At 58.0% G+C, this 23,090-nt stretch overlaps 4 protein-coding genes across 4 annotated transcripts in view; 2 read left to right on the top strand and 2 right to left on the bottom strand.

Annotated features, from left to right (window-relative positions):
- The first annotated feature begins 6,062 nt into the window (after positions 1-6,062).
- On the top strand, positions 6,063-11,126 carry LOC132074249 (uncharacterized). Its single transcript, XM_059473909.1, has 16 exons — positions 6,063-6,232; positions 6,313-6,495; positions 6,602-6,745; positions 6,819-6,962; positions 7,041-7,216; positions 7,303-7,534; positions 7,644-7,785; positions 7,863-7,981; positions 9,090-9,455; positions 9,593-9,736; positions 9,825-9,950; positions 10,036-10,202; positions 10,275-10,422; positions 10,599-10,737; positions 10,818-10,936; positions 11,020-11,126. The coding sequence occupies exons 1-16, from the start codon at positions 6,163-6,165 to the stop codon at positions 11,079-11,081; spliced, it is 2,481 nt and encodes an 826-aa protein (XP_059329892.1). The 5' UTR covers positions 6,063-6,162; the 3' UTR covers positions 11,082-11,126.
- Positions 11,127-14,710: 3,584 nt separating this feature from the next.
- FEN1 (flap structure-specific endonuclease 1) lies at positions 14,711-17,582 on the bottom strand. Its single transcript, XM_059475237.1, has 2 exons — positions 17,533-17,582; positions 14,711-16,586 (listed from the first exon to the last, which is right to left on the bottom strand). The coding sequence occupies exon 2, from the start codon at positions 16,583-16,585 to the stop codon at positions 15,425-15,427; it is 1,161 nt and encodes a 386-aa protein (XP_059331220.1). The 5' UTR covers position 16,586; positions 17,533-17,582; the 3' UTR covers positions 14,711-15,424.
- On the top strand, positions 16,607-18,342 carry TMEM258 (transmembrane protein 258). Its single transcript, XM_059473905.1, has 4 exons — positions 16,607-16,626; positions 17,526-17,724; positions 17,817-17,926; positions 18,071-18,342. Exons 1-4 carry the CDS (start codon positions 16,607-16,609, stop codon positions 18,195-18,197), a joined length of 456 nt encoding a protein of 151 aa, XP_059329888.1. The 3' UTR covers positions 18,198-18,342.
- Positions 18,343-19,580: 1,238 nt separating this feature from the next.
- MYRF (myelin regulatory factor) overlaps positions 19,581-23,090 on the bottom strand; it is a 44,286-nt gene continuing 40,776 nt past the window's right edge. Inside the window, exon 26 of the mRNA XM_059475197.1 lies at positions 19,581-22,937. Within this exon, the coding sequence (XP_059331180.1) occupies positions 22,851-22,937 (87 nt within the window). The 3' untranslated portion in view covers positions 19,581-22,850. The remainder of the gene's footprint in view (positions 22,938-23,090) is intronic.

Here is a 23,090-nt window from a genome sequence, read left to right as displayed (position 1 = left end):
GGTCCGGGTCCCGCTCTGCGTACGGTGGCCTTGGGGGTACCGGGGCTGAGGGGGCTCCGCATCCCCGCGGGGGCCGGGCCGGGAGCGCCCCGGGGACCGCCGCGCTCGCAGCGCCGCTCCGGGCCCGCCAGGGGGCGCCGCGCTCGCAGCGCCGCTCCGGGCCCGCCAGGGGGCGCCGCGCTCGCAGCGCCGCTCCGGGCCCGCCAGGGGGCGCCGCGCGGGCCGGCGGCGCTGAGGGAGCGGCGGGGCCGGAGGGGTCCCGGGGTCCCGGGGCCGTCTCGGGCGGTCCTCGCGCCCCGCCCGATTCCAGCCGCGATCCAGCGCCTGCTCCGGGAATGCGCCGCCCTCCTGCCAGGCCCGGCACCGGCACAGTCCCGGCTCCCCAGGGCAGCAGCGGGACCTGCCCGGAGCCGCAGCGGGAGCAGCCCCGCAGCAGCCGCGGTGCAAGCGGGAACGACAGCACCGGGCTCGGTCCGCGCCCGTCCCGGAGCGGCTCTTCCCTCCCGCGGCGATCCCGATCCCGATCCCGGTCTCGGTCCCGGTCCCAGCCCCAATCCCGCCTCGGTTCTGCGGCCCCGCGACGGAGAAGCGGCTCAGCCCGGGACCCCCAGCAGACACCGGCAGGACCCGGACCCGAATCCGAATCCCCAGGCCCGGGTCCCGTTCCCGGCCCCACCTCAGCGCCTCGAGCCCCGCGCAGCGCCGGGAGCAGCCCCCGGTCTGGAGCTCCGCACGGCGCTCCAGCGACGGCCTCGCCGCATCCCGGGATGAGCATCTGCCGCACAAAGCGGAGCGGGCGCGGATCCGCCGGGATTTACGGGCGCGGGCGGGGCGGGGCCGGCTCAGGTGTGAGGGGCGGGGCCGACTCAGGTGCGCGGGGCCCCAGCGCGGCTGCGCGGGGCGGGGCCGAGAGGATTTAAACCCCGGGAATCGGCGCTGGCGCCATTTGCCCCCTCGACGCTCGGAGGGGAAGGTTGCGTCCGCGCGGGCTCCATATTGTTTTATTTGTTTCTTTTCTTTTGCGCTTATTTTTACTTCTTTTTCTTAATATCTCCCCTCTCTCCCTCCCTTCCTCCCCTCCCCCACCCCCTACACCCTCCCCCCCCCTACCCCCCCCCCTCCCTCTCCCCCCTAGCCCTCCCCTCCCTCCCCCCCAAACCGCTCCTTCTCGGGCCGGTCCCCCCTACCCTTCCTATCCCCCTGCACACCCCAACCCTGCCCTACCCCACGCTTCCTTCCCTCCCCAGCCCGGCTCCCACCTGCCCCCTCATCCTCTTTTCCTTCCTCCCAATTTCTCCTTCGCCTCCTTCCTTCACCCATCCTCCTCCTTCACCTCCCTGTTTTCCTTCTTCACCTTGATCCCCCCCCCACCTGTTCTCCATCCTCATCCTCCGCCCGTCCTGCCCCTGCCACCCCACTGCCCCTGCCCCCCTCCCTGCTCCCCTGCACACCCCGAGCCCCCCACCTGCCCTCCATCCTTGACCCACCCCGACCACCCCCTCTGTCCCCGTCCTCTGTCCCCTCTCCCTCTTTCCCCCGCAGCCGCGGGGCTCGGGGCGCCGCACAATAAAGCCCAGAAGGCCGGAGCGGCGCCCCCGCTGTCCCTGGAGCCCCCACACGGGGCCGGACCCGCTCGGCGGGACCCCCCATTGCAGTGCAAAGCACGGCCCGACAGCGCCGGGGTTCCGGCTGTCCCTACATCACACTGGGGGGCCCCGGAGGGAGCGGGAAGTTGGGGGGGGCTGGGGGGGTGTTAGGAAGGGCCCCCTCCTCAGGAGGGGGTCCCGGGGGGGAGGGGGGTGGGGGGGGGGGGTAGGGGTAGGGCCCCCTCCGGAGGAGGGGGTCCCTGGGAGGGGGGCGGGGCGGGCCCCCTCCGGAGGAGGGGCCCCAGGGGAGGGGGCGGGGCGGAGGGGGCACTCCCCCCTCCAGGCTCCGCCCCCTCCTCCGGACCCCCTCCTCCGGACGGGGCTCGGCCCGGCCCCCTCCCCGGGACCCCCTCCTGCGGACCGGGGGGAGGGGGGGGGGGGGGAGAAGGGGAGGGGGCCACTTGTCTGTCCGGTGGTCTCTATGCCTGTTCACGCTGCAGAGTGACGTGACCCCCCCTCTGCCCTACCCCTACCCCCATCCTCCCACACCTCCTCATCCTCCTCCTCGCCAGGCTTGGCTTCCTCACCCTGCAGAGCAAACACAGGGACGGTCACCAGCCTGCTCAGCCCGGCCTGGGCAGCAGGGACGGGCTGGTGGCACCCTCTGGATGTCACCCTGTGCCTGGCACCGTCCCTGCTCCGTGCCCATCCCCGTTCCTGCCCCGGCAGCTCCTTGGAACGGGATGTGAAACCACAAACGTTTGCTCTGCTGGGGCTGGCACAGCAGAGACTCGCCCGGGGCAGGGGCAAAGCTCCTGCTCCCACATCCTCTGCCTCCCACAGCCCTGCTGGGGCTGGCACAGCAAAGGAAACGCCTCAGCTCCTGCTGGGAACTCCCTCCTGTGCCCATAAACCCAGGGAAATCCTGGCTGCTCCATCCCTGGAAGTGTCCAAGCCAGGCTGGATGGGGCTTGGAGCACCCTGGGCTGCGGATGGAATGGCAGGGGATGGAATGAGGTGATCCTTCCCACCCAAACCATTTGGGGATTCCAGGATGATCCCATGATTTCTCCATGCATCTATTTTGTATTGTTTACTCTCAAATTTAATTTCCTGAATTTAGATTATTTACTAAAGGAATAATTTAAAATTATTCCAGGAATAAAAAGGGAAGCATCAAACATACAAGAATTATTCTCATGTCCACCAAATCATTATTAACTGGAAACCTATTCCCTCGTCTCTGCATTCTTCTTGCTTCCCGGACATCCTTCTGATGCCACAGAGTTTCTCTGAGACATCTACTGGGATTACTGGGGGATTTGCTCTGTCAGAAAGCCTGGGGAATTTAGAACACTTGTTCCTCTGCATCTTTATCCCTTACCTAGGTTTCATCCAGAATGGTGCTGTGGGAGAAGTTTGGGATTACTAGAAATGGATCAGCTTCACATTTTTTCCCCTCTGCTTCTCAACTGTTTCAAAAATCTTGGAATTACCCTCAAACATGCCCTAGAACACTGCTGTAAAAACACCAACCAGAGGAACATACAGAAAAGAGAAAACCGCCTCCAGCAGCAGCTGGAATGATCCCATTGCTGCTCTCACCTGGTCTCCAGGTGCTCCTGCCAGAGCTCCCAACAGCCACTGCCATTCCCAAACAGGAGCCATGGAAGACATTCCTGCTGTCCATGAGGGTGAGGAGGCCCTTTGGGATGTTCTTGGCTGTGCAATCAGACAGGAGAGTGTCAATGACCTTGTGCTCCCTTCCGAGCCAAAGCAGCCCCGGATTCCTTGGGATGATCGGCACCTCTCCCAATTCCATTCCAGAAACATCCTCCCACTAACCCAGGACTCTCCTTTTTCTCCACCACATCAGGGATGCGCGGCCCAGCGCCCCGGGCAAGGGATACCCCAGCATTCCCTGGGACACCTCAGCTTTCCCTGAGAAACCTCAGCATTCCCTGGGACGCCTCAGCATTCCCTGTGGTGCCTCAGCATTCCCTGGGACACCTCAGCTTTCCCCGGGACACCTCAGCACTCCCTGGGATGCCCCAGCATTCCCGGGATGTCTCAGCATTCCCAGGGATGCCCCAGCATTCCCAGGATGTCTCAGCATTCCCGAGGTGCCCCGGCATTCCCAGGGATGCCCCAGCATTCCCAGGATGTCTCAGCACTCCCGAGGTGCCCCGGCATTCCCAGGGTTGCCCCAGCATTCCCGGAGTGCTCCAGCATTCCCAGGGATTCCCCAGCATTCCCAGGACGCCGCTCCCCTCCGCTCCCGCGGTGCGGCGCCGTCCCGGGCTGCAGTTCCGGCGCTGCCCACGGGGCGGCAGCACCGGGCGCTCCCAGCCCGGCCGGTGCCGCCGTCCCGGGGCGGCCGCGCCTCTGACCCGCCCTGAGCCGGCGGGGCCGCGAACGCCGCGGGCAGAACCCCCCGATGCCCCTGTGCCACCCTCCAGGGCACAGGATCGCGGCATCCCCTGAGCCAAAAGGGACCCGCGGGGAGCACCGAGACAAATCCTGGCCCCGCACAGGACCCCAAGAATTCCCCGCCGTGCCCGGGAGCCTTGTCCGGAGCCCGGCTCTTCCCCCACGATCCTGAAAACACAGCGGGGCTGGGACAAGGATGACGAGGGGGCAGTTTTGTTTATATCTCGTTATACGATCGTTCTGTAGCTCCGTTATGTATCGTTATCGGTAACCCTACAATCCATACGTCCCTTATATCTCGCTATTCATCCTTACACGTCGCTTTCACGGCGGCGGCTCCAGTGACCGACGGGGGCCCCGCCTGAGCCCCGCTCCCCTTCCCGCGGTCAGACCAGGTTTCCTTCCCGGCTCCAGCCCTGGATTCCCGCGGCAGTCTCAGGTGTCTCGTTCCATAAAGCAAATTATTCACAGCAACACAGAGCCAGCCCGAGCTGGTCCCTCCGGAGAGCATCGACCACTTCATCCTTACCCCAAACTGTGCGTTCTGGCCCCTGCACATTAATTCAGATTTCACCCCAAAATGTTCATTTTGGCCCCTGCAAAATCCGCCCCGGGCCCCGCTCGGCCAAGGCAGCTCCGGTGTCCCCTGCCTGCAGCTCCCGCTGCTGCTGCCGCCTTCGTTCGTGCTCCGTGTCCCGGGACGAGACAGCGATCCCGGCACCGGGACACCCATCCCTGTGCCGGGACAGTGACACCCCGTTCCTCGCTCGGGGCTGTTCCCGTTCCCCGTCCGGGGCTGTCCCCGTTCCCCGCTCACTTCCGAGCCCGCCGCCCCCGGTGCCCCGGCCCGGCCCCGCCGCTCCCCGGGCTCCGCCATTGCCGCCCCCGGCTCCGCGCCTGCGCTCCCGGGGCTGCGGCGTTTCCTTCCGGGAGCAGCCCCGGCCTCGGCCCCGGATAGAGAAATGTGTATTTTCAATGCCTCTAGCTCCGTAACCAAAATTCCTTACCGTCTATATCCTGTCTATAACACAGCAGACACAGGCTTTTATTTCGGAATCAGTTTTTAAATGCATTAAAATTTCTCAGAATATACAAAACCGGGAATATTTGCAGTTTTCAGTATTTTTCACAGAAACCCTCCATGACTTTTCAGGCCTTTTGGGGCTGTAACCTCCCTTTTTTGGAGGGATCTCGCTCGGGCCCTCTCATCCCTCACTCACCGGGTCCTCCACCACATTGGGCTGTGCCAAGTGACACCATCAGCCTCCAGACTCCCCCATCCCATAGAAGGCACAGGGAATGTCCCTGAGGATGATGCCTCGTCCTGGATTGTCCCAGGGGACACTGCAAAGTGCTTGAGGAGGGCAACCCCGCTCAGCAACCACCAAACCTCCCGTGTGTTATCCGCACCATTATCATTCTGAATCCAAATGCAGTAAACAAAAAGTTCCCTGTCCCAGTTACATCCAGCACAGCAGCCAGCACACCCTGTCCCAGCTGGACACCTCCAGAAGGGTTCGGTGAGGGACAGGGCCAAAACTCCTACTGCAATGCCAAAAAAGAACAGGCTCTGCCTTCCCATCACCTCTGAGCCAGGAGACCTTATGGCAGCAGGATAAGAAACCAGTTAGACGGGAATTTCTCTTGTTCTCCTGAGCTGCCTGTGCCTGAGGCAGGCACTGTCCTTGAATTGCTTTCCCAGCAGGGCCCAGTATGACCTTCTCCACCAGTTTTCCTGGCACTGAAGTTACATTACCTGGGCTGGAGTTTCCTGGAAAAGTCCAAGTGGGGTACAGCTGGAGAATGTCCAGCCAGCAATGGAGCCCTCAGGCTTCCAGGACCTTGGGTGGAAGATTGAGGTGGTTCCTTCTGGGACATAGTGGGATGAATCCCATACAACATCACAGCCTCAGGGATATTGAAGTGGTCCAAGTGGTCCCCAGTGATCGCAAATGGAAAATCACCGGCCTTCCTCCCCCGCTGGACACACAGATAAGCCAGCAGAGCTTGGCAGAGCCAGGGCAGCTGGGGGAGGGCAGGTGACGGGACAAGGACACTGGGAACAGCTAAAAGCGGAGAGGACGCCCAGAGAGCCGAATTCCCGCAGAACTCTGCCACCCTGAGTGGGTCAGCTGGCTCCAGAAGGATGTTTGGTGTGGCTTTGGGCATCGGGGTCCTGCTGGCCCTGCTGGGCTGCACAGCCACCGAGGAGTGTGGTGAGTGTCAGCCACCTACGCAGAACCAGGAGAGACCACGGATGGGACACAGGATCCCACTGACCTCCCCCTCTTTCCAGTGGCCCCGCAGGATAAGGTCTCCCAGCTGCTCCAGCGCATGGAGGAATCTGTAAATTTTGAGGAGCCGGCGAATCCCAGTGTCCTGCTGGCCATGAACCTGGCTGGGGGGGACAGTGACGGTCCCATCCACAAGTGGCTGCTCGAGGAGATCAAGGAGGAGGCAGTGAAGAGAGCCCAGAAAGGTAGGGAGGGAAAGGAGGGAAGGCACCAGCTCCCTGGGGACCAGGTTTCTGCCAGTTCTTGGGGTGTTCAGCTCAGCACAGCCTGGCTGTCCCCTTGTCCCCACAGACATGACCTCGGGACAGGTGGCTCTGCACGTCCTCGCCCTCCTCTCCTCCTGCCACGATCCCCACCATGTCCATGCCCTGGAGCAGACCCTCAACCTGATCAGTGTCCTGCAGCAGAAAACAGATGAGGAGACAACCAAACTGGGTTTGTTGGGGCTCGGGGGTCTGGGGCTGTCACTGTCCCCACACCCTGTCATCTTGCCACTCGTTGCTTTCAGAGGCCGAGGGGATTCCCAAAACCACCCTGTACAGCCTGGGCCTGGACACCCTGGCCCTGTGCCTGGCTGAGGCAGATGGTGCTCAAAGGCCATCAGTGGCCCTGGCCAAGCAGGTGCTGAACCCCGAGAGACCCATCTCCGTGGGTAAGGAACTCCTCTGCTCCCACATTCCCACTGCTGCAGTCTATCCCGAGCCTTGGCGGTGACTCTAGGACCCCACAGACACCCAGGCCATGGTGGCCCTGGCACTGGCCTGCGTCTATGACCAAGTGGAGCTCCAAGACATGCAGGATCTGCTCTGGGAGGCACTTCAGACAGTGAGCAACAGCTTCCTGGATGAGCAGGAGGAGAGGGACGGCATGATCGGGAATATCTACAGCATGGGGCTGGCCCTGCAGGTAGGGGAGGTGCCAGGGGAGTGTGGAATCGCGGCCACCTGGTCCCATTCCCAGATGTGTCATTCCACATCCCACCCGCTCCACAGGCACTGGAGGCCACAAGGAAATTTTACCACCCACGGGAGTGGGACTGTGCCCAGGCCTTCTCCAGGGTGTACGCCCACGACTACCAGCAGCCCATGGCCATCGCCCAGGTGCTGCCAGCCCTGGTGGGCAGGTCCTACCTGGATGTGGCTGGCCTGGACTGTGCTGCCACCATGTCCCCAGGCCGACAGCTGCCCTTGCCCCCAGTGCTGGGGACACACAGCATTCCCAGAGGTACGCCGATCCCACCTGGAGTTGCCCAGACCCCGCAGGGATGATGTTCCCACCCTGTGCCCACTGAGGGTGTGCCAGGGGCCCACCCTGCCGCTCTCTCCCTGCACAGCCCTCATCCAGGTGCATTACTGCATCACCAACGAGCTCCAGGGAATACCCTTCCACAACTGCACCTCAGTGGAAGTCCCAAGTGGCTCCACTCTGCTCCGGGTGATGGAGGGGGCAGCAAAGAAGGACCCCCAAACCTTTAGGTGAGAGCCAGGGTGGCTTTGGAGGTAGGATTTGCCATTTCCCCACCCAGCTCTGAGCCTCCGCAACTCTCCCACAGCTTCCAGACGGAGCAGACATTCTGGGGTCCCTATGTGACCTCCATCCACGGGCTGGCTGGCAGCACGGAGGACAGGACCTACTGGATGTTCCTCAGTGCTGGGAATGCCCTCGAGGAAGGTGGGGAAGGGGGCCAGGGATGGTGCAGGGGAGCCTGTGGTGGGGATTTCCATGTCCCAGCCTCACACATCCCTCTGCTGCAGGGGTTGGCACCTACAAACCACACGATGAGGAGCACATCCAGGCCATCTTCAGCACCTACTGATGCCACCAAGACACCCTGGACCCCTACAGGGAGCAATAAAGTGACATTTCAGCATGTCCCTCTGTGTGTGTGTGTGTGTGTGTGTCTCTGGGAGATAACACAGCTCACATCCCTTCTGTCTTCCTTCCTGCTTAATTCCATGAGCTCAGCTCCTCTCCCTCTCCTCCCCAGCACCACACAGAAGCACAGCCTCACCCAAACTCCATGGAGTCAATTCCCTCTTGGACATCCACAAAGCCTTTCCCCAGCAGCCACAGGCTTGTTCCTCCAGGCACATTGCTGTGCTTCACTTCAACCTATTCTGATCCCCACACAAGCTCTCATGGCATGAACCAGATGCAATTATCTCCACTTGATTATTACAACACCAATTAGCACCAGCCTCAGGCCAGCAGTTGCATTTCCCCCCCGGAAATCCACAGGTGGTGGCCTGGCGTTGCAGCTGATTCTAATCTCGATTCTGTCACTCCATCTCTGGGCAGGAGTCACCAGCACCTCCCAGCTGGGTCCCAAGTGCTCTCCAGGCAGCCCCATTCCCTACTCCCACTGGGCCTTGTCCATCCAGACCTTCAGCCTGGATCTGCTCCCAGCTGGACCCTTCCCATCCAAACCATTCTGTGATTCCAAACACTGTCTCCAGAAGGAGCTGGGAGGGACGGGATCCAAACTCCTCCCAACAGCAAAAATCAGCAACCACCACAATTTCCAGTACATGTGGATTTATCCCAGATATCAAACCAGTCACACAGGAGCATCTCTCTTACTCAACCCATGGCGCTGGTGCCACCCTCCACGTCCTTCCGTGACCACACAGATAAGCTGGCATCATGTGGAAGTGCCACAGGAAGTGAGGGTGGGCAGTGACCACAGGATGGCACCAGAAGCAGATAAAAGCAGAGGGCACAGCTGGAGAGATGAGTGCCTGCAGGACTCTGCTGCCCTGAGTGGATCAGCTCTCCTGAGGACAGAGGATGCCCAGCATGGCTTACAGCATGGCAGTCCTGCTGGCCCTGGCAAGCGCCACGGTCACGCAGGGCTGCGGTGAGTGTCAGTCCTCCTGCAGTGGCACCGCAGACAGACCGGTGACACTGCAGGGGGACGAGTGGATGCTGCACAGGGCTCCTGGTGACCTGCCCTCAGTGGCAGAGGGGTGCAATCACGACGTGGTCCAGAAGCTGCTGCACCGCATGGAGAAATCCGTCAAGTTTGACGAGGCACCGAACCCCAGCATCCTGCTGGCCATGAACCTGGCTGGAGCCACCCACGGCCATGTCCACAACTGGCTGCTCCAGGAGATAAAGGAGGATGCAGTGGAGAGAGCCCAGACAGGTGGGGAAGGGAGAGGAGAACCCAGAGCAGGGGAGGGGGTGCACCTGATCCCAGCAGACCCCGTACTGCAGGCTCAGCACCGCCAGCTCCCAGGACACCACATCCCATCCCACCACTCTGTCCTCTTGTCCCCACAGACCTGACCTCGGGACAAGTGGCTCTGTACGTCCTCGCCCTCCTCTCCTCCTGCCAGGACCCCCGAAGTGTTCATGCCATGGGGAAGACTATAAACCTGGTCCCCATCCTGAAGCAGAAAATGAATGAGGAGATAAGCAAAAACGGTACACAGGGATGTGAGGGAAGGACTGGGGGGACTGGGGGGTGTCACCCTCACTGCACCCCATCAGCTCACCCCTCTTTGCCTTGCAGTGATCACCTGGTACACAGAGAGCCTGGACATCCTGGCCCTGTGCCTGGTGAAGGAATATGACTACAAAGATGCAGTCAAGGCTGTGGCCGAGGAGTTGCTGAACCGTAAGAGCTCCCTCAAAGTGGGTAAGGGAATCCTCCAGCCCCGCTGTGCCCCCTCCACTCCCAGAGGTGTCTCTGGGGTGCTGACAGTGACGCTGGCATCCCACAGACACGCGGGCCATGGCGGTACTGGCGCTGGTGTGCACCTACAACCACACAGACGAGCAGCACCTGATCCATGATGCACTGAAGGCGGTGACCAACGATTTTCTGGATGAGCAAGAAAAGCACAATGGGACGATCGGGAATATCTACAGCATGGGCCTGGCCCTGCAGGTATGGACAGGGGCTCTGGGGGTCACAGTTCCGCTCCCAGGCTGCTTGTGCCACATTCCACCTCTTCCACAGGCTCTGGAGACCTCGAGTGAGTTTTACGCCCCTCGGAAGTGGGACCGTGCCCAGGCCTTCAGCGTGGTCTGCAACTATGACTACCAACAGCCCATGGCCATCGCCCAGGTGCTGCCTGCCCTGGTGGACAAGTCGTACCTGAATGCAGGTAGGTGGGGCTGTGCTGCCACCAATGGAATGTCTCCACACCAACAGCTGCCCCTGTCTCCAGTGCTGGGGAGAACTGCAATTCCAGCCTGGAGCTGACCTCCTGTGGGTGACACTCCTGCCCTGTGCCAGGCGGGGTGTGCCAGCTGCCCACCCTGCCCCTCTCTCCACCCGCAGCTTCCATCCAGGTGCAGTTCTCCATCACCAACACGCTGAAAAATTACTTCCACTACTCCACCTCGGTGTGTGTCCCAGGTAACTCCACGCTGCTCCAGGTGATGAAGGTGGCAAGGAATGAGAAACCCGACATCTTTTGGTGAGAGCCAGAGGGTGGGAGAGAAGGGGAGGTGTTTGCATCCCCCCACCCAGCTCTGAGCTCACTCCCTTTGCTGGCAGCTTCAAGACACAGAAGACATCTTTGGGTCCCTTTGTGACCTCCATCCACGAGCTGGCTGGCAATGAAAACAAAAGGACCTACTGGCAGTTCTTCAGCTGCTGGAGTCCCCTCCAGGAAGGTGAGCACCCAGGGGGGTGTGGGGCACAAGGGGCTGTGCTTGGGGATCTCCATGTCCCAGCCTCACACATCCCTCTGCTGCAGGGGTTGGCACCTACAAACCGAAAAACTGGGAGCACATCCAGGCCATCTTCAGCACCTACTGATGCCCCCAAGACATTCTGGACCCCTCCATGAAGCAATAAAGTGACATTTCAGCATGTCCCTCTGTGTGTGTGTGTGTGTGTGTGTCTCTGGGAGATAACACAGCTCACATCCCTTCTGTCTTCCTTCCTGCTTAATTCCATGAGCTCAGCTCCTCTCCTTCTCCTCCCCAGCACCACACAGAAGCACAGCCTCACCCAAACTCCATGGAGTCAATTCCCTCTTGGACATCCACAAAGCCTTTCCCCAGCAGCCACAGGCTTGTTCCTCCAGGCACATTGCTGTGCTTCACTTCAACCTATTCTGATCCCCACACAAGCTCTCATGGCATGAACCAGATGCAATTATCTCCACTTGATTATTACAACACCAATTAGCACCAGCCTCAGGCCAGCAGTTGCATTTCCCCCCCGGAAATCCACAGGTGGTGGCCTGGCGTTGCAGCTGATTCTAATCTCGATTCTGTCACTCCATCTCTGGGCAGGAGTCACCAGCACCTCCCAGCTGGGTCCCAAGTGCTCTCCAGGCAGCCCCATTCCCTACTCCCACTGGGCCTTGTCCATCCAGACCTTCAGCCTGGATCTGCTCCCAGCTGGACCCTTCCCACCCAAACCATTCTGTGATTCCAAACACTGTCTCCAGAAGGAGCTGGGAGGGATGGGATCCAAATTCTTCCCAACAGCCCAAGAACCAGCAACCACCACCTTCCACAATCTCCAGTACATGTGGCTTTATCCCAGACATCAAACCAGTCAGACTCAACTCATGGCGCTGGTGCCACCCTCCATGTCCTTCCATGACCACACAGATAAGCTGGCACCGTGTGGCAGTGCCACAGCTGGTGTAGGATAGGTGTTCCACTGGAGATGACATTCCTGCCCTGTGCCACACGGGATGTCCTGGGTACCCAGCCTGCCCCTCTTCCCCTGCTAAGTCCCATCTTGATGAAGTTCTCCATCACCAACACGTTTGACAGAAAACACACTGCTCCACCTCAGTGCTTTGGTTGTTTGCTTTTAGTAGGAGTCACAGGGATCATTTTCTTTGCAGTGTGTGGCACAGCCCTGGCCTTGGATTGAGGATGGGAATGCTGTGGATAACACAGACATGTTTTGTGGTGACTGAGCTTTTCCTCCTGCAGCACCCTGCAGTGTCCCATGGGACAATCCATGTCCCCAGCTCTGTCAGCCAGGAGGTGAGACCATCATCCTCCTCCTCATCACTGTGTCCTACTTGCCTGAGAATCTTTCCATGTGTTCTGCTCCAGAGGGCCACCATTGCCCACATGGAGCCCTTTGCCCCTGGAAGCACTGGGGTGGCCTGGGGCCGTGAGCGCTGGGGCGAGGCGTGGCTGTGATGTCACACAGGTGCCCCCCCCCGCAGCACTGTGACATCAGCACGGTGTCTCCACAGGACACGTGCCACCACCCCTGGCTCCCAGTGCGGCCACGATGGGACACGGATGAAGCCATGAGTTTCCTGCTCCCCTCGCTCGTCCTGCTGGTGGCCAGTACGGCCGTCCTGCTGGCCGCCCGCATTTGGAAGGCGCGGAAGCGCCTCGGGAGCCGGGCCGGGGCGTCGCGGTGCTGCCGAGCGGCCCCGGGGGCTCCCGGTTCCCCCCGGGCTGAGGAGCCCCCTGCGCACGGCCCGGCTGCCCCGCAGAGCCCCCTGTACATCCCCTGCGGCTGCGGCCCCTGCTGCACCCCCTGCGCGACAGCGGCGCGGGAGCTGCAGGACCTGGTGACGCCGCTGTGGCCCGAGGTGTCCTTCCCGCGGGACGCGGAGATGTGGCAGCTGTCGTGGGAGGATCTGGAGCAGCTGCTGGAGCAAGGCCACTTGCCCTGCTGCGCCTCCTGCAGCTCCTGCAGCTCCTCTGAGAGCCCCCAGCCCTCCAGGAGCCCAACAAGAGCCCCGATCTGCAGGAAAACATCTGCTGCTGGAAAAGGCTCAGTCCTCCACAGAACCCAACGCTGGCTGAGATCCTCCTCCGTTCCAAGAATGTCCATCCCTCGGAAAGGCTCCTCCATTTCCATGCAGACCCTCTGTGACCTGGGTTGTGCTCCAACTGGAACCTGGCCTGTTCCTGCCAAGCAGCAAGTGGAAGTGTCCTGGAGCCGCCGGTGCCCCATCCATGGCTCCCAGGATCCTGCGGCGGAGCCATCGGGGCAGACGCTCCGCACGCTGCTGGACAAGAGGCTCCGGCAGCAAAGGCAGCTGTTCCCGTGTCAGGAACAGGACCTCCACAGGTCCCTGAAGCTGGTTGTGGAGGACGAGGCCAAGGAAGATCTCCCCACCTGGGATATTTATAGCAAAGGTCTTCATCCCTGCCAGAGCCTCCATGAGATCTGCTGGACTCCAGATGGAGGAGCCCACATGGACAGGTCTCCCCGCTGCCTCGGAGCCGTGGCTATCCACAGAACTCACCAGATACCCACAGCCAGGAAAAGCCTGGAAATACAAGTGGGAGCCCGAGCCATTCCAGCAAAGCATTCCCAGCAGCAAGTGTCCCTGAGCCGCCGATGCCCGATGCACGGCTCCCAGGGTGCAGCAGTGCCCCAGGAGAGAACCCTGCGGGCAGTGCTGCACAGGAGGCTCCAGCGGGAATGGAAGCGCAAGGGAGTTCTCAGGAGATGGCTGTCATGGATCCAGGATGCAGCTCGTGGTCGCAGCTGGCAAAATCTGTAGCGTTCTTCCTGCTGGATAAACTCAGGGTTTCCCAAAAAGCTGTCTGGGAGTTCCCACTGCTCTGCTTTCCACTGGGACAGGGCTCCTTTCTTCCCAGGAGCTGGCACATATTGGGCTTGGAATGAGGGTGGGAATGCTGTGGGTAACACATGGGGCATGGTCCAGCCAGCTGGAAAACTGGGATGAAGAAGTTGAAAATTCATTTAATTAGAACTAAGAGGTGGAAAAGGGGGAAAGGTGGAAAATATTCCGATCTTCCCACGGGGAGACTGCCCACACCTGAGACCCCAAATCCCCCGTGCCCTCTCTGACTGGCTCTGCTGGGTCCCTAGCTTCCCACAGCACAGAGTGGAACTGGAATTCGTTAATAATAATGTCAGTGTCAGAAGCAGTGAGAATCTTTGCTTGGAATGAGAAATGGAGGAAAAATGGAGTGAAATACCACAAACCACCAGGCGGGGAGAGGGTGGTGGAAAGGCAGCTTTTAGAACTGGTAAATTTCCCACACTTATTTCCAGATATTATTATTTTAAAATAATTTTTTATCCCTCCACCACAAAACCATTCCCATACCTATGAAGATATCTGGAGATAAAAGAGAAATACTTAATTTAAAAACTTCCAGGAAAAAAAACAATTGTAGATTGAAACATGTAAGAGAATCCAGAGCAAGGAAACATAAATCCCAATTTTAGCAAGATTAATGCATAATAAATATTAAAGATTAATTTCCCCATGAAACAAGTCAGCTTCTTATTGTCCAAACTGGCAAAGAGCAGACTCACGGATTTTGATGTCTATGAAGCATCCAGAGACCTCAAACTGGAATTCTTTGTGTTCCAGACTCCGAATGGTTTTTCAGCTGTTACAGAATTCCCTCTAAAACTGGGATTTTCATTTAAAAACATGGCTTAAGCCACTTCTCTGGAGAAAGAGAAACAGTGTCTTTGAGTTCAAATTTTATTCTGAAAACGAAACCCATCCCGTGGCTCTGACAAGCAAAACACTACAGAAAATACAGAATAAAATAAGAAATAAAAGGTTTTAATTCCCATCCGGGGACCTCTAAGTGTGTACAACATGGAAAAATGCCTCTGGAATTCAGGGACTAAGAGGCTGCAGTTCTAGGCTTATGGATATTTTTATTTTTAAGCATTTCTAAGCAAATTTCAGGCTGGGAGAGCTGCAGTCTGGGCTCAGCTTTCCCTGGATTACCCACTAAAAGAGGGCCAGGACATGGCTGGAATTGAGATCACAACTGGGTTTTGAATAAGAAGAGTGACCATGAAAAGGGAAGGAAAAACCTTAATGAATTCTCTTTAAAGGGAGAATTTTACCTCATTACTTGAAGCCTCCTTCCCAATTCCAGCTTGCCTTCCACTCCTATCACTCAAGCAAGTTTCTGCTTGCATCTACCTTTTCTGGGATGGATGGGATCAGGCTGAAATCTAACTTCTCCTGGGTCTGCTCTGGAGCTGTTCAGCTTTGGAATTCTGAAATTTGGGAGTGTTTGTGCCCAGAAGCCGTTCCACTCTGCCGGCCTCACCCATCCCTTCCCAGCCCTAACACGCAGCACTTACACACAACTGCCATTACTCTAAAATTCCTCATTAAGCCCTCCAAAAACCCAATCCCAGAGGTCTGTGGGTGCCCAATGTGGTTATTTTGCCTTTTTAGTCTTTGTGGCCGGGGTGCCGTTGGGCTTGGAGTTGCTCTTGGCTTTCTTCTTGGCCCCTCCCTTGGGCTCCGGCTCCTTGCGCTTGGCCGAGGTGATGGAGCCGGTGACCTTGAAGAAGTCGTCGAGCCGGCCCTGGGTGCTCCCCTGGCGGCTCTTGCTCAGCCTCTTGACGCCGTTGCGGACGCGCTCCTCGTTGAACTGCTTCTCCCCGCACATGAACTGCACCAGCTGCTCCTCGTCCGGCTCGCTCCACTTCAGCTCCACGGCCTCGGGATCGATCACGTCGGGCTCCAGGAAGAGCTTCTGGGCCTCCTTGTGCAGCCAGTTCTCGGGCAGGGGGTACTTCTTGGTGTCGAGCTGCTGCACGATCCTCTCGATGGATTTGTGCTCCCGGATGAGCTCCACGGCGCGCTTCGGCCCGATGCCGCGGATGCTGCCGCAGTAGTCGCAGCCCAGCAGGATGCACAGGTCCACAAACTGCTCCCAGGTCAGCTGCAGGTCCTGCAGGATCCGGTTCAGGTGGAACTCCTGGATGGGCAGCTTCTTGGTCTCGCTGGCCGTGAGGTGCCGCATGAGCACGGGGCTGCCGAAGGTGAGGCAATCCATGTCCTCCGTGGCGGCGGCGTACACCTTCCCGGCCTTCACCAGGGCGGCGCAGCTGGCCTCCGCCTCGCCGGGTGCCTCCACGTAGGGGATTCCCATCAGCGTCAGCAGCTTCTTGCACTCCTGCGTGTGCTGCGGGGTCACCTTGACCAGCCTCTTGCTGTACTTCTCGATGTTCTCCTCCTCCCCGGCCTCCTGCGCTTCCTGCAGGTGCTTCTCCGCCTCGGCGCGGCGCTCCGTGCGCTTGGCCAGCTCCCCGGATTTCAGCTGCGGGGGCTTCCCGTCGAACACGTACACGGGCTTGATGCCGTTCTCCACCATGCGGATGGTGCGGTAGAACATTCCCATCAGGTGGCTGGTGGTCTCCCCGTCCTCGTTCTGGAGCACGTCGGCTCCCTGCCGCACGGCGATCAGGAACTGGTAGATGCTCATGGAGGCGTCGATGGCCACTTTCCGGCCAAAGTAGGACTTGATGTCGTTCTCCCGGATGGCCCCGGGAGCCACGTCGGCAATAAGCTTGGCCAAGCCATGGATTCCCATCCTGGGGAAGGGAAAAGGGGGATGTTGAGAGCAGGCTCTGCGTGAGGAATGTTGGGCCACCCAAGAAGGGGGAAGCAAAGAGGGCACTGCTTCCCCTGCAAACCATCACTCCAAGTGCTGTGGCCTCTACTGGCAGCCCTTATCCCGAGTCCTGCCTCAGGCCACCCTTATCCCTCACCACTCCCTCTCGGCCTGTCATTACTCCCCTTCCAGCCTCTATCCCTCCCATCCCAATCCCCTTCCCCAAAATTCGATTATCTCCACCATTACAACCATCCAGACCCCATCACCTCCCCATTCTTATCTCCTTATTTCCCAGCTCCCTAGGCCTGCCATCAATCCCTCTTCCATCCGCCTCAGATATTCCCTTTCCCTCAGCCACCATTACCCCCCTCAGGGCCCCCGTTCTCCCTCAGCCGCCATTCCCCCTCAGAGCTCCCGTTTCCCCTCCGGGCCCCAATTATCCCTCAGCCATTACCCCTCAGAGTCCCCGTTTCCCCTCACATCCCTGTTCCCCCTCAGCCGCCACTCCCCCTCGAGGCCCCGTTTCCCCTCACATCCCTGTTATCCCTCAGCCATTCCCCCTCAGAGCCCCCGTTTCCCCTCAGATCCCCGTTCGCACTCAAACGCCATTCTCCCTCGGAGCTCTCGCTTCCCCTCAGATCCCCGCTGCCCCTCAGACGCCATTACCCTTCGGAGCTCCCGTTTCCGCTCAGATCCCCGTTATCCCTCAGCCATTCCCCCTCAGAACCCCGTTTCCCCTCAGATCCCCGTTATCCCTCAGCCATTCCCCCTCAGAACCCCGTTTCCTCTCAGATCCCCGTTATCCCTCAGCCATTCCCCCTCAGAGCTCCCGTTTCCCCTCAGATCCCTCCGTTATCCCTCAGCCATTCCCCCTCAGAGCTCCCGTTTCCCCTCAGATCCCCCCGTTATCCCTCAGCCATTACCTGGCCGCTCGCGCGCCGCCGCTCCCGCGCTCCGCCGCCGAGCCCGCTGGGAGCCGCCGCGGACCAATAGGGAAGCGGCTCGCGCTCGCCGCGCCTCGTTCCCGCCCTCACTTCCACTTCCGGCGTCAGAGGGGGGCGGACGTGCGGCGGCGGGAGCGGAGCCGACGTGTCGCTGCAGGAACCGGCGACATGGTGAGGGCGGGAATGGGGGGAACCGGGGGTTGCCACAGCGGGTCTGGCCCGGTGGCGGCTCGGCCCCGCTGAAAACCGCCGTGTCCCCGCAGGAGCTGGAGGCGATGAGCAGATACACGAGCCCGGTGAACCCGGCCGTATTCCCGCACCTCACCGTGGTGCTGCTGGCCATCGGCATGTTCTTCACCGCCTGGTTCTTCGTGTATCCCCGCGGATGAGCGCAAGGTCCCGTTGCTGTGCTCCCAATCCCGGATTATCGCCGTGATTCCCGGGGGCAGGGGAGCGGGTGGGGGTCCCCTCGCCTTGCTGTGCCTTTGTTTTATCACCTTAACACCCGGCCTGGCAGCTACGAGGTGACATCCACCAAGTACACCCGGGACATCTACAAGGAGCTGCTGATCTCGCTGGTGGCATCGCTCTTCATGGGCTTCGGCGTCCTGTTCCTGCTGCTCTGGGTCGGGATCTACGTCTGACCCCCCCGGGGGGCGTGGATGGGGGATTCGGGAAAGCTCTTTTTATATTTCTTTTGTATTTCAAGGAGAAAACGCCTGTAGCAGGTGTGGTCTGCAACAGGCAGTGACCCACAGGTGAATAAAGGTGGCTCTGTGACACACCTGACTGGGGACTGCTGGTTTGTCTATTTTTTTTTGTCTTTTTTTTTTTTTTTTTTTTTTTTTTTTTAACCTGGCTTTTCCAAAGGGCTTGGGTAGAATTAGGGGAAGTCTAAGGCTGGAAAAGCCCTCTAGGATCACCCAGTCCAACCACTCCTCCAGCACTGCTAAGGCCACCACTAACCCCTGTCCCCAAGTGCCACACCCACACAGCATTTAAATCCCTCCAGAGATGGAGACTCCATCCATCTCTGGAGCCTGTTCCATGAAGGAATTTTTCCTAATGCCCAACCTAAACCTCTCCTGGTGCAGCTTGAGGCTGTTTCCTCTTGTGCTGTCACTTTCTCTGGGAGAAGAGACCAGTCCTACCTGGCTGCACACTCCTGGCATGGAGTTGAGCAGAGTGGAAAGGTCCCTCTTGAGCCTCCCTTTCTCCACATTGGCACAAGATCTTTGCGATCTTGGGTACTTTGGGACGTGGCCAGTGTTATCCCGGGTTTCTGTGCTGTGTGTAGTCACAGGTGTTCCACTGCCAGCTTGTGTCCTGGCTGTGCAAAATAAACCCTAAATCTGCTTCTAATCCCTCAGCCTTCTTTGCTGTCACATCCCTTCACCCTTTTTTTTGGGTGTTGTCATCCCTAACCAGGAGTTTTGTGGTGCTGGATGTGCCCTTCATTAAGTCCTGAATTAACTGCCTGGCCTAGAAACAAGGAATTGATTTATATGTCCGCAAGAGGCAGGTTGGAATTTTAGCCCAGCTTTCAAACCATTCCACTTCCAAATCCCAAATCCAAGCCTCGATTTCCCATTTGGGAAGGAAGATTTCCTTCTGTGGACTTTTGGATGCTTTTGGATCTGAGTCTGCCCTCTGAAGTGAGTAATGTGATGTCAGAGGCAGGTTTTCTTTTTCCTTTATTTTTCCTTCCTTTCTTCCCTTTCCCTTCCTTTTTTCCTCTTCCTCCTTTCTTTGTCCTTCTGCTTTTTCCTTTTCCCTTTGTTTTCCCTCTTTATTTTCTTCATTTTTCTCCTACTTCCTTCATTTTCCCTTCCTAATTTCTTTCCCTTTCTTCCTTTCTTTTTCCTCCTTCCTTTTCCTTTTTATTCCCATTCCAAAGAACCTTGACTGGCATGTCCAGAAACTTCCACTGATTAAAAACTTGGAATTTTCTCCATCCCATGGGCAGTTTTACAGCCATTCACCTGAGTTATTCCATCAGAAAGGGAGGAAAACACCAGGAGCCATCCTTGGATACAAAGCAGTATTTATATATTTTATTCATATGGGCACATTTACCTCCAGCATAAAACAAAGTCTAAATAAGCAAAACAAACAAACAAACAAACAAACAAACAAATATCCGGGGAATCCGGAAACTCAGCCCTCAAATTCAGCAAAATATAAATATAAACCAGGAAGAAAAGAGGGAAACCACGCTTGTTCCCCACAAATAAAAACCAGGAATCAATAATAACCTGCTACAAATGCAACTCTACGAACTGGCTGGCAAAATACAGTGATTAAAGCTGTGGCAGCAACATTAAAACCAACAAAATTAGTGCTTTTACGTGGTGTTTTTTTCCTTAATTCTTCCAGTGGTGCCATAGTCTCTATTTACAGGCTTTAAGCTCCAACAGTAGGACAGAAGAGTTGGGAATTTGCTTTTGAAACAACTCCCAAACAGCCTCGTTCTCCACCCTCTTGTCTTCCTTCCCGCCAGGAATGTCTCTTTGCTGCTGGATGGGGAGGGATTTCCCCAGGCTGGAGAGGAAAGGCCTGATTGTGAACTCTCTGGGTACTGATTGGGGACAGGGGAGGGGCAGAGATGCTTTTTGGAGGGGAAATCCATGCAGACAGCTGTTTCCACGGGCCTGGAAGCAATTCCATGACTCCTTCATTTTACAATTCTCAGCCCCTTTGGAGCTCGTTGCTGCCTCGCAGGGCAGAAGCCGATGGATGATTTTTACCATGGAATCCTGGAATGGTTCGGGTGGGAAGGGACCTTAAAGCCCATTCAGTCCCACTCCCTGCCATGGGCAGGGACACCTTCCACTGGTCCAGGCAGCTCCAAACCCATCCAACCTGTCCTGGAACACTTCCAGGGATGGAACATCCAAAACTTCTCTGGGCAACCTGTGCCACTTTAAGACATAAGGTACTATTGACACTAAAATCTTCATCCTGAATCCCTGTCCTCTTCTGATGCCAGGGATTGCTGCCAGCTCCATGTGAGTAGGGCTGGCTTTGGCACTCCAGGAATTGCCACATCCCAGTTAAACCACCCGGGCACCATGTCTGAGGCAGCATTTGGGAATATATGTGGGAAAACACTGTTCCTTGGGGATGTTCCACAAGGAAAAAGGCACTAGAGATGTTTCCAGGCACTTGGTTTGTTTGGAATCTCCTCAAATCCCATGGCTGAGCATCCTGGGGACATCTGAGAGATCCCAACTCCTCCTGGGCCACCACTGATTGATTCCTTCCCTCAGGAGTGGGGTGGAATGTACTGGAGTGTCTTGGCTGAGGGGGGTGGTGATTGCAGGCTCTGGCCCCCCCAACATTCCCTGTTTCCTCTTCCAGGAGCTTTTATCCCAGCTCAGCATCACTCACCTGAGGAAGGACGTGCCAGCCTGGGCCACTGATTGCCAAGGGAACAACAAACCTGCCAAGGAAGTCACTTCCCAGTTTAAAACCAGGAAAAATCGCTCAGGGCAGGTGGAGGGAAAAGCACTCAGCTACATCCAGGTGTTTCCTCCCCACTTTTAGGGAAAAACAGAGAATCCTGCTGAGCATGGAGCCCCCCTGCTTGTGCATAGGTATTCCCAGGGCTTGGGGTGTCCTGTTGTCCCACCGAGTGTCCCAAAACTGGTTTTCCAACTGCTTGGGTGCTCAGAATGCCCTGCTCACCCACTATTCCCTGCTTCCCAGGACTCAGTGGATTTTAGTAACTATAATTCAGTGTTTCCAGGCCTTGAAACCTCCCTACAAACAGTTCTTGGGGGCAGATGCCAAATCCAAGTGACATCACCAGGAATTTCAGGGCTGTTTCGCTGGGATAAGCTCAGGAGGGGGATGATGGGAGACAAAACCAGATGTGCCCAGGAACCACCACTTTACCTGAATAAAACCCATCCTGTTTTTCCAGAGCAGCTTTAGAGTGTCCCTAGGATCAGCATGTGGCATTCCCCCCTCACTTGTTTCCTCAGGGAAATCCATCTTGGAATACCCTGGAGGTGGCTGAGCCTCCAGGAACGCAGACAACTCCTCTGTAGCATGAGGAGCAGGACGGGGAGAGGGAAGCACAGGGAGCCACTTGGCTTTCCCACAGGACACACCTAGCTCAATGGGGCCAGAAGGAAATTCCTGTTTTTTTTACAGCTTAAACCCCACAAGAATTCAGTAGTTTGGCAATTTAAGGACTTGTAACAGTAAAATATCCCAAATCCCCCCAGTACAGCTCTGTGAGGGCAGGGACAGGCTGCAGCTGCTGCCATCCCAACTTTTGGGAGAACACCACCCCTCTCCTGAGACAGAGATCCTGCCTGGACACGGATCCTGGTGCTCCCAGGGACTTGGCCTTGCTCTGCATGGCACTCCAGGCTTTGCCAGTGCTGCGCATCTGGGCAGAGGTTGGCACTGGCTCCAGAGCCGACCAGGCAGCTCCGCACACGCCGCTTCCAAGCGGACAAAAACGGATCCTACCACACTAAATGTGGGTAAGTCCTGGTCATTTGTCACCCCATCCTGGGGACAAGTGTCCCCAGGTGTGGCATGGCCTCAGCAGCAGCTTGAGTGGGGGTTTTATCCATCCGGACCTGGATATCCCACATGGATATAGGATTTAAGAGCATAAAGAAGAGGGGGGATGACGTTGAAGCTGCTCCTTCTCCGGTTGTTCCTAGAGGAACGTGTCCATTGGCAGGTCCGGGAGTCTCTGGGAAGTCCGTGGGAAGTGGCCCTGGGCCAAGCAGAAGGAACAGCAACTCCAGTGTAGAACTTCCAGTAGGTCCAGGCACAGCCATCCTTTCCAGGCCAAACTCCAGCGTTTGGCCCTTGGAAAGGGCTCCAGTGTTGAAGCAATTCCAGTGTTGTGAAGAACTGATGTGGGACGTCTGGGAGCACCGAGTGGGGCTCCTGTCCATGGAAGGAGCACCCCTCTGAGATGTGGCAGAGCTGTCCACGCTCAGTCTGGTGTGATGCTTCCAATTCCAGTGTTGTAAGGGGAGGAGGAAGCAATGGAGGACACAAACATCCCCCTAAGGGAAGGACAGGGGTGTGGGATGCTGGGAATTGGTGCGAGGTCCCCCCAGGAGCCACCACAGGGCTGGTGGTGGCTTTTAGGTCCTGTGTGTCCTGAGCTTCAGTGTCTCCAGCCATCACCATTCCAGCTCCGGAGCTGCCGCAGGACACGGGGATGAGGCGGGGCTGGGGGCCAGCGGAGCAGGGAATTCGGGAGGCTCCCAGTGGCACCAGTTCCCCTCCTGTCTCCGAGCAGAGGGCACTGGTGCTGCCGGGACTCACTCACAGAGCCAGTAGAACTGGAAGTAATAGTCAGTGAAGAGGTGCCCCAGCTGCTCCAGGGAAGTGCTGCAGTCGGCTTGGCCCTAGGAATGGGAAAAGCAGCTTAGAGACAGAGGGGTGCCACTCCAAGGGTGGAATTCTGCCTGGATTATGGGCTGGGGCAGGGACAGATCATCCTCCTACCACCCACAGGGCTGTGGGAAGCTCCTGCATTTCCCACATTCCATAAATCCCCC

This window comes from Ammospiza nelsoni, chromosome 6 (assembly GCF_027579445.1).
Source record: "Ammospiza nelsoni isolate bAmmNel1 chromosome 6, bAmmNel1.pri, whole genome shotgun sequence".
NCBI lineage: Eukaryota > Metazoa > Chordata > Aves > Passeriformes > Passerellidae > Ammospiza > Ammospiza nelsoni.
The sequence above is the reverse complement of the archived record's forward strand: the minus strand, read 5'-3'. Positions and strand labels throughout refer to the sequence as shown.

Excerpts from the sequence above, each read along its gene's own strand:
- LOC132074249 (XM_059473909.1), top strand. The coding sequence starts at position 6,163 with ATGTTTGGTGTGGCTTTGGGCATCGGGGTCCTGCTGGCCCTGCTGGGC. Across the intron at positions 6,496-6,601 it reads AGTGAAGAGAGCCCAGAAAG|ACATGACCTCGGGACAGGTG; the intron begins GTAGGGAGGGAA and ends TTGTCCCCACAG. Across the intron at positions 7,982-9,089 it reads TGGGAATGCCCTCGAGGAAG|GACAGAGGATGCCCAGCATG; the intron begins GTGGGGAAGGGG and ends AGCTCTCCTGAG.
- FEN1 (XM_059475237.1), bottom strand. The coding sequence starts at position 16,585 with ATGGGAATCCATGGCTTGGCCAAGCTTATTGCCGACGTGGCTCCCGGG.
- TMEM258 (XM_059473905.1), top strand. The coding sequence starts at position 16,607 with ATGTTGAGAGCAGGCTCTGC. Across the intron at positions 17,725-17,816 it reads CTGCAGGAACCGGCGACATG|GAGCTGGAGGCGATGAGCAG; the intron begins GTGAGGGCGGGA and ends GTGTCCCCGCAG. Across the intron at positions 17,927-18,070 it reads TTCACCGCCTGGTTCTTCGT|CTACGAGGTGACATCCACCA; the intron begins GTATCCCCGCGG and ends CCGGCCTGGCAG.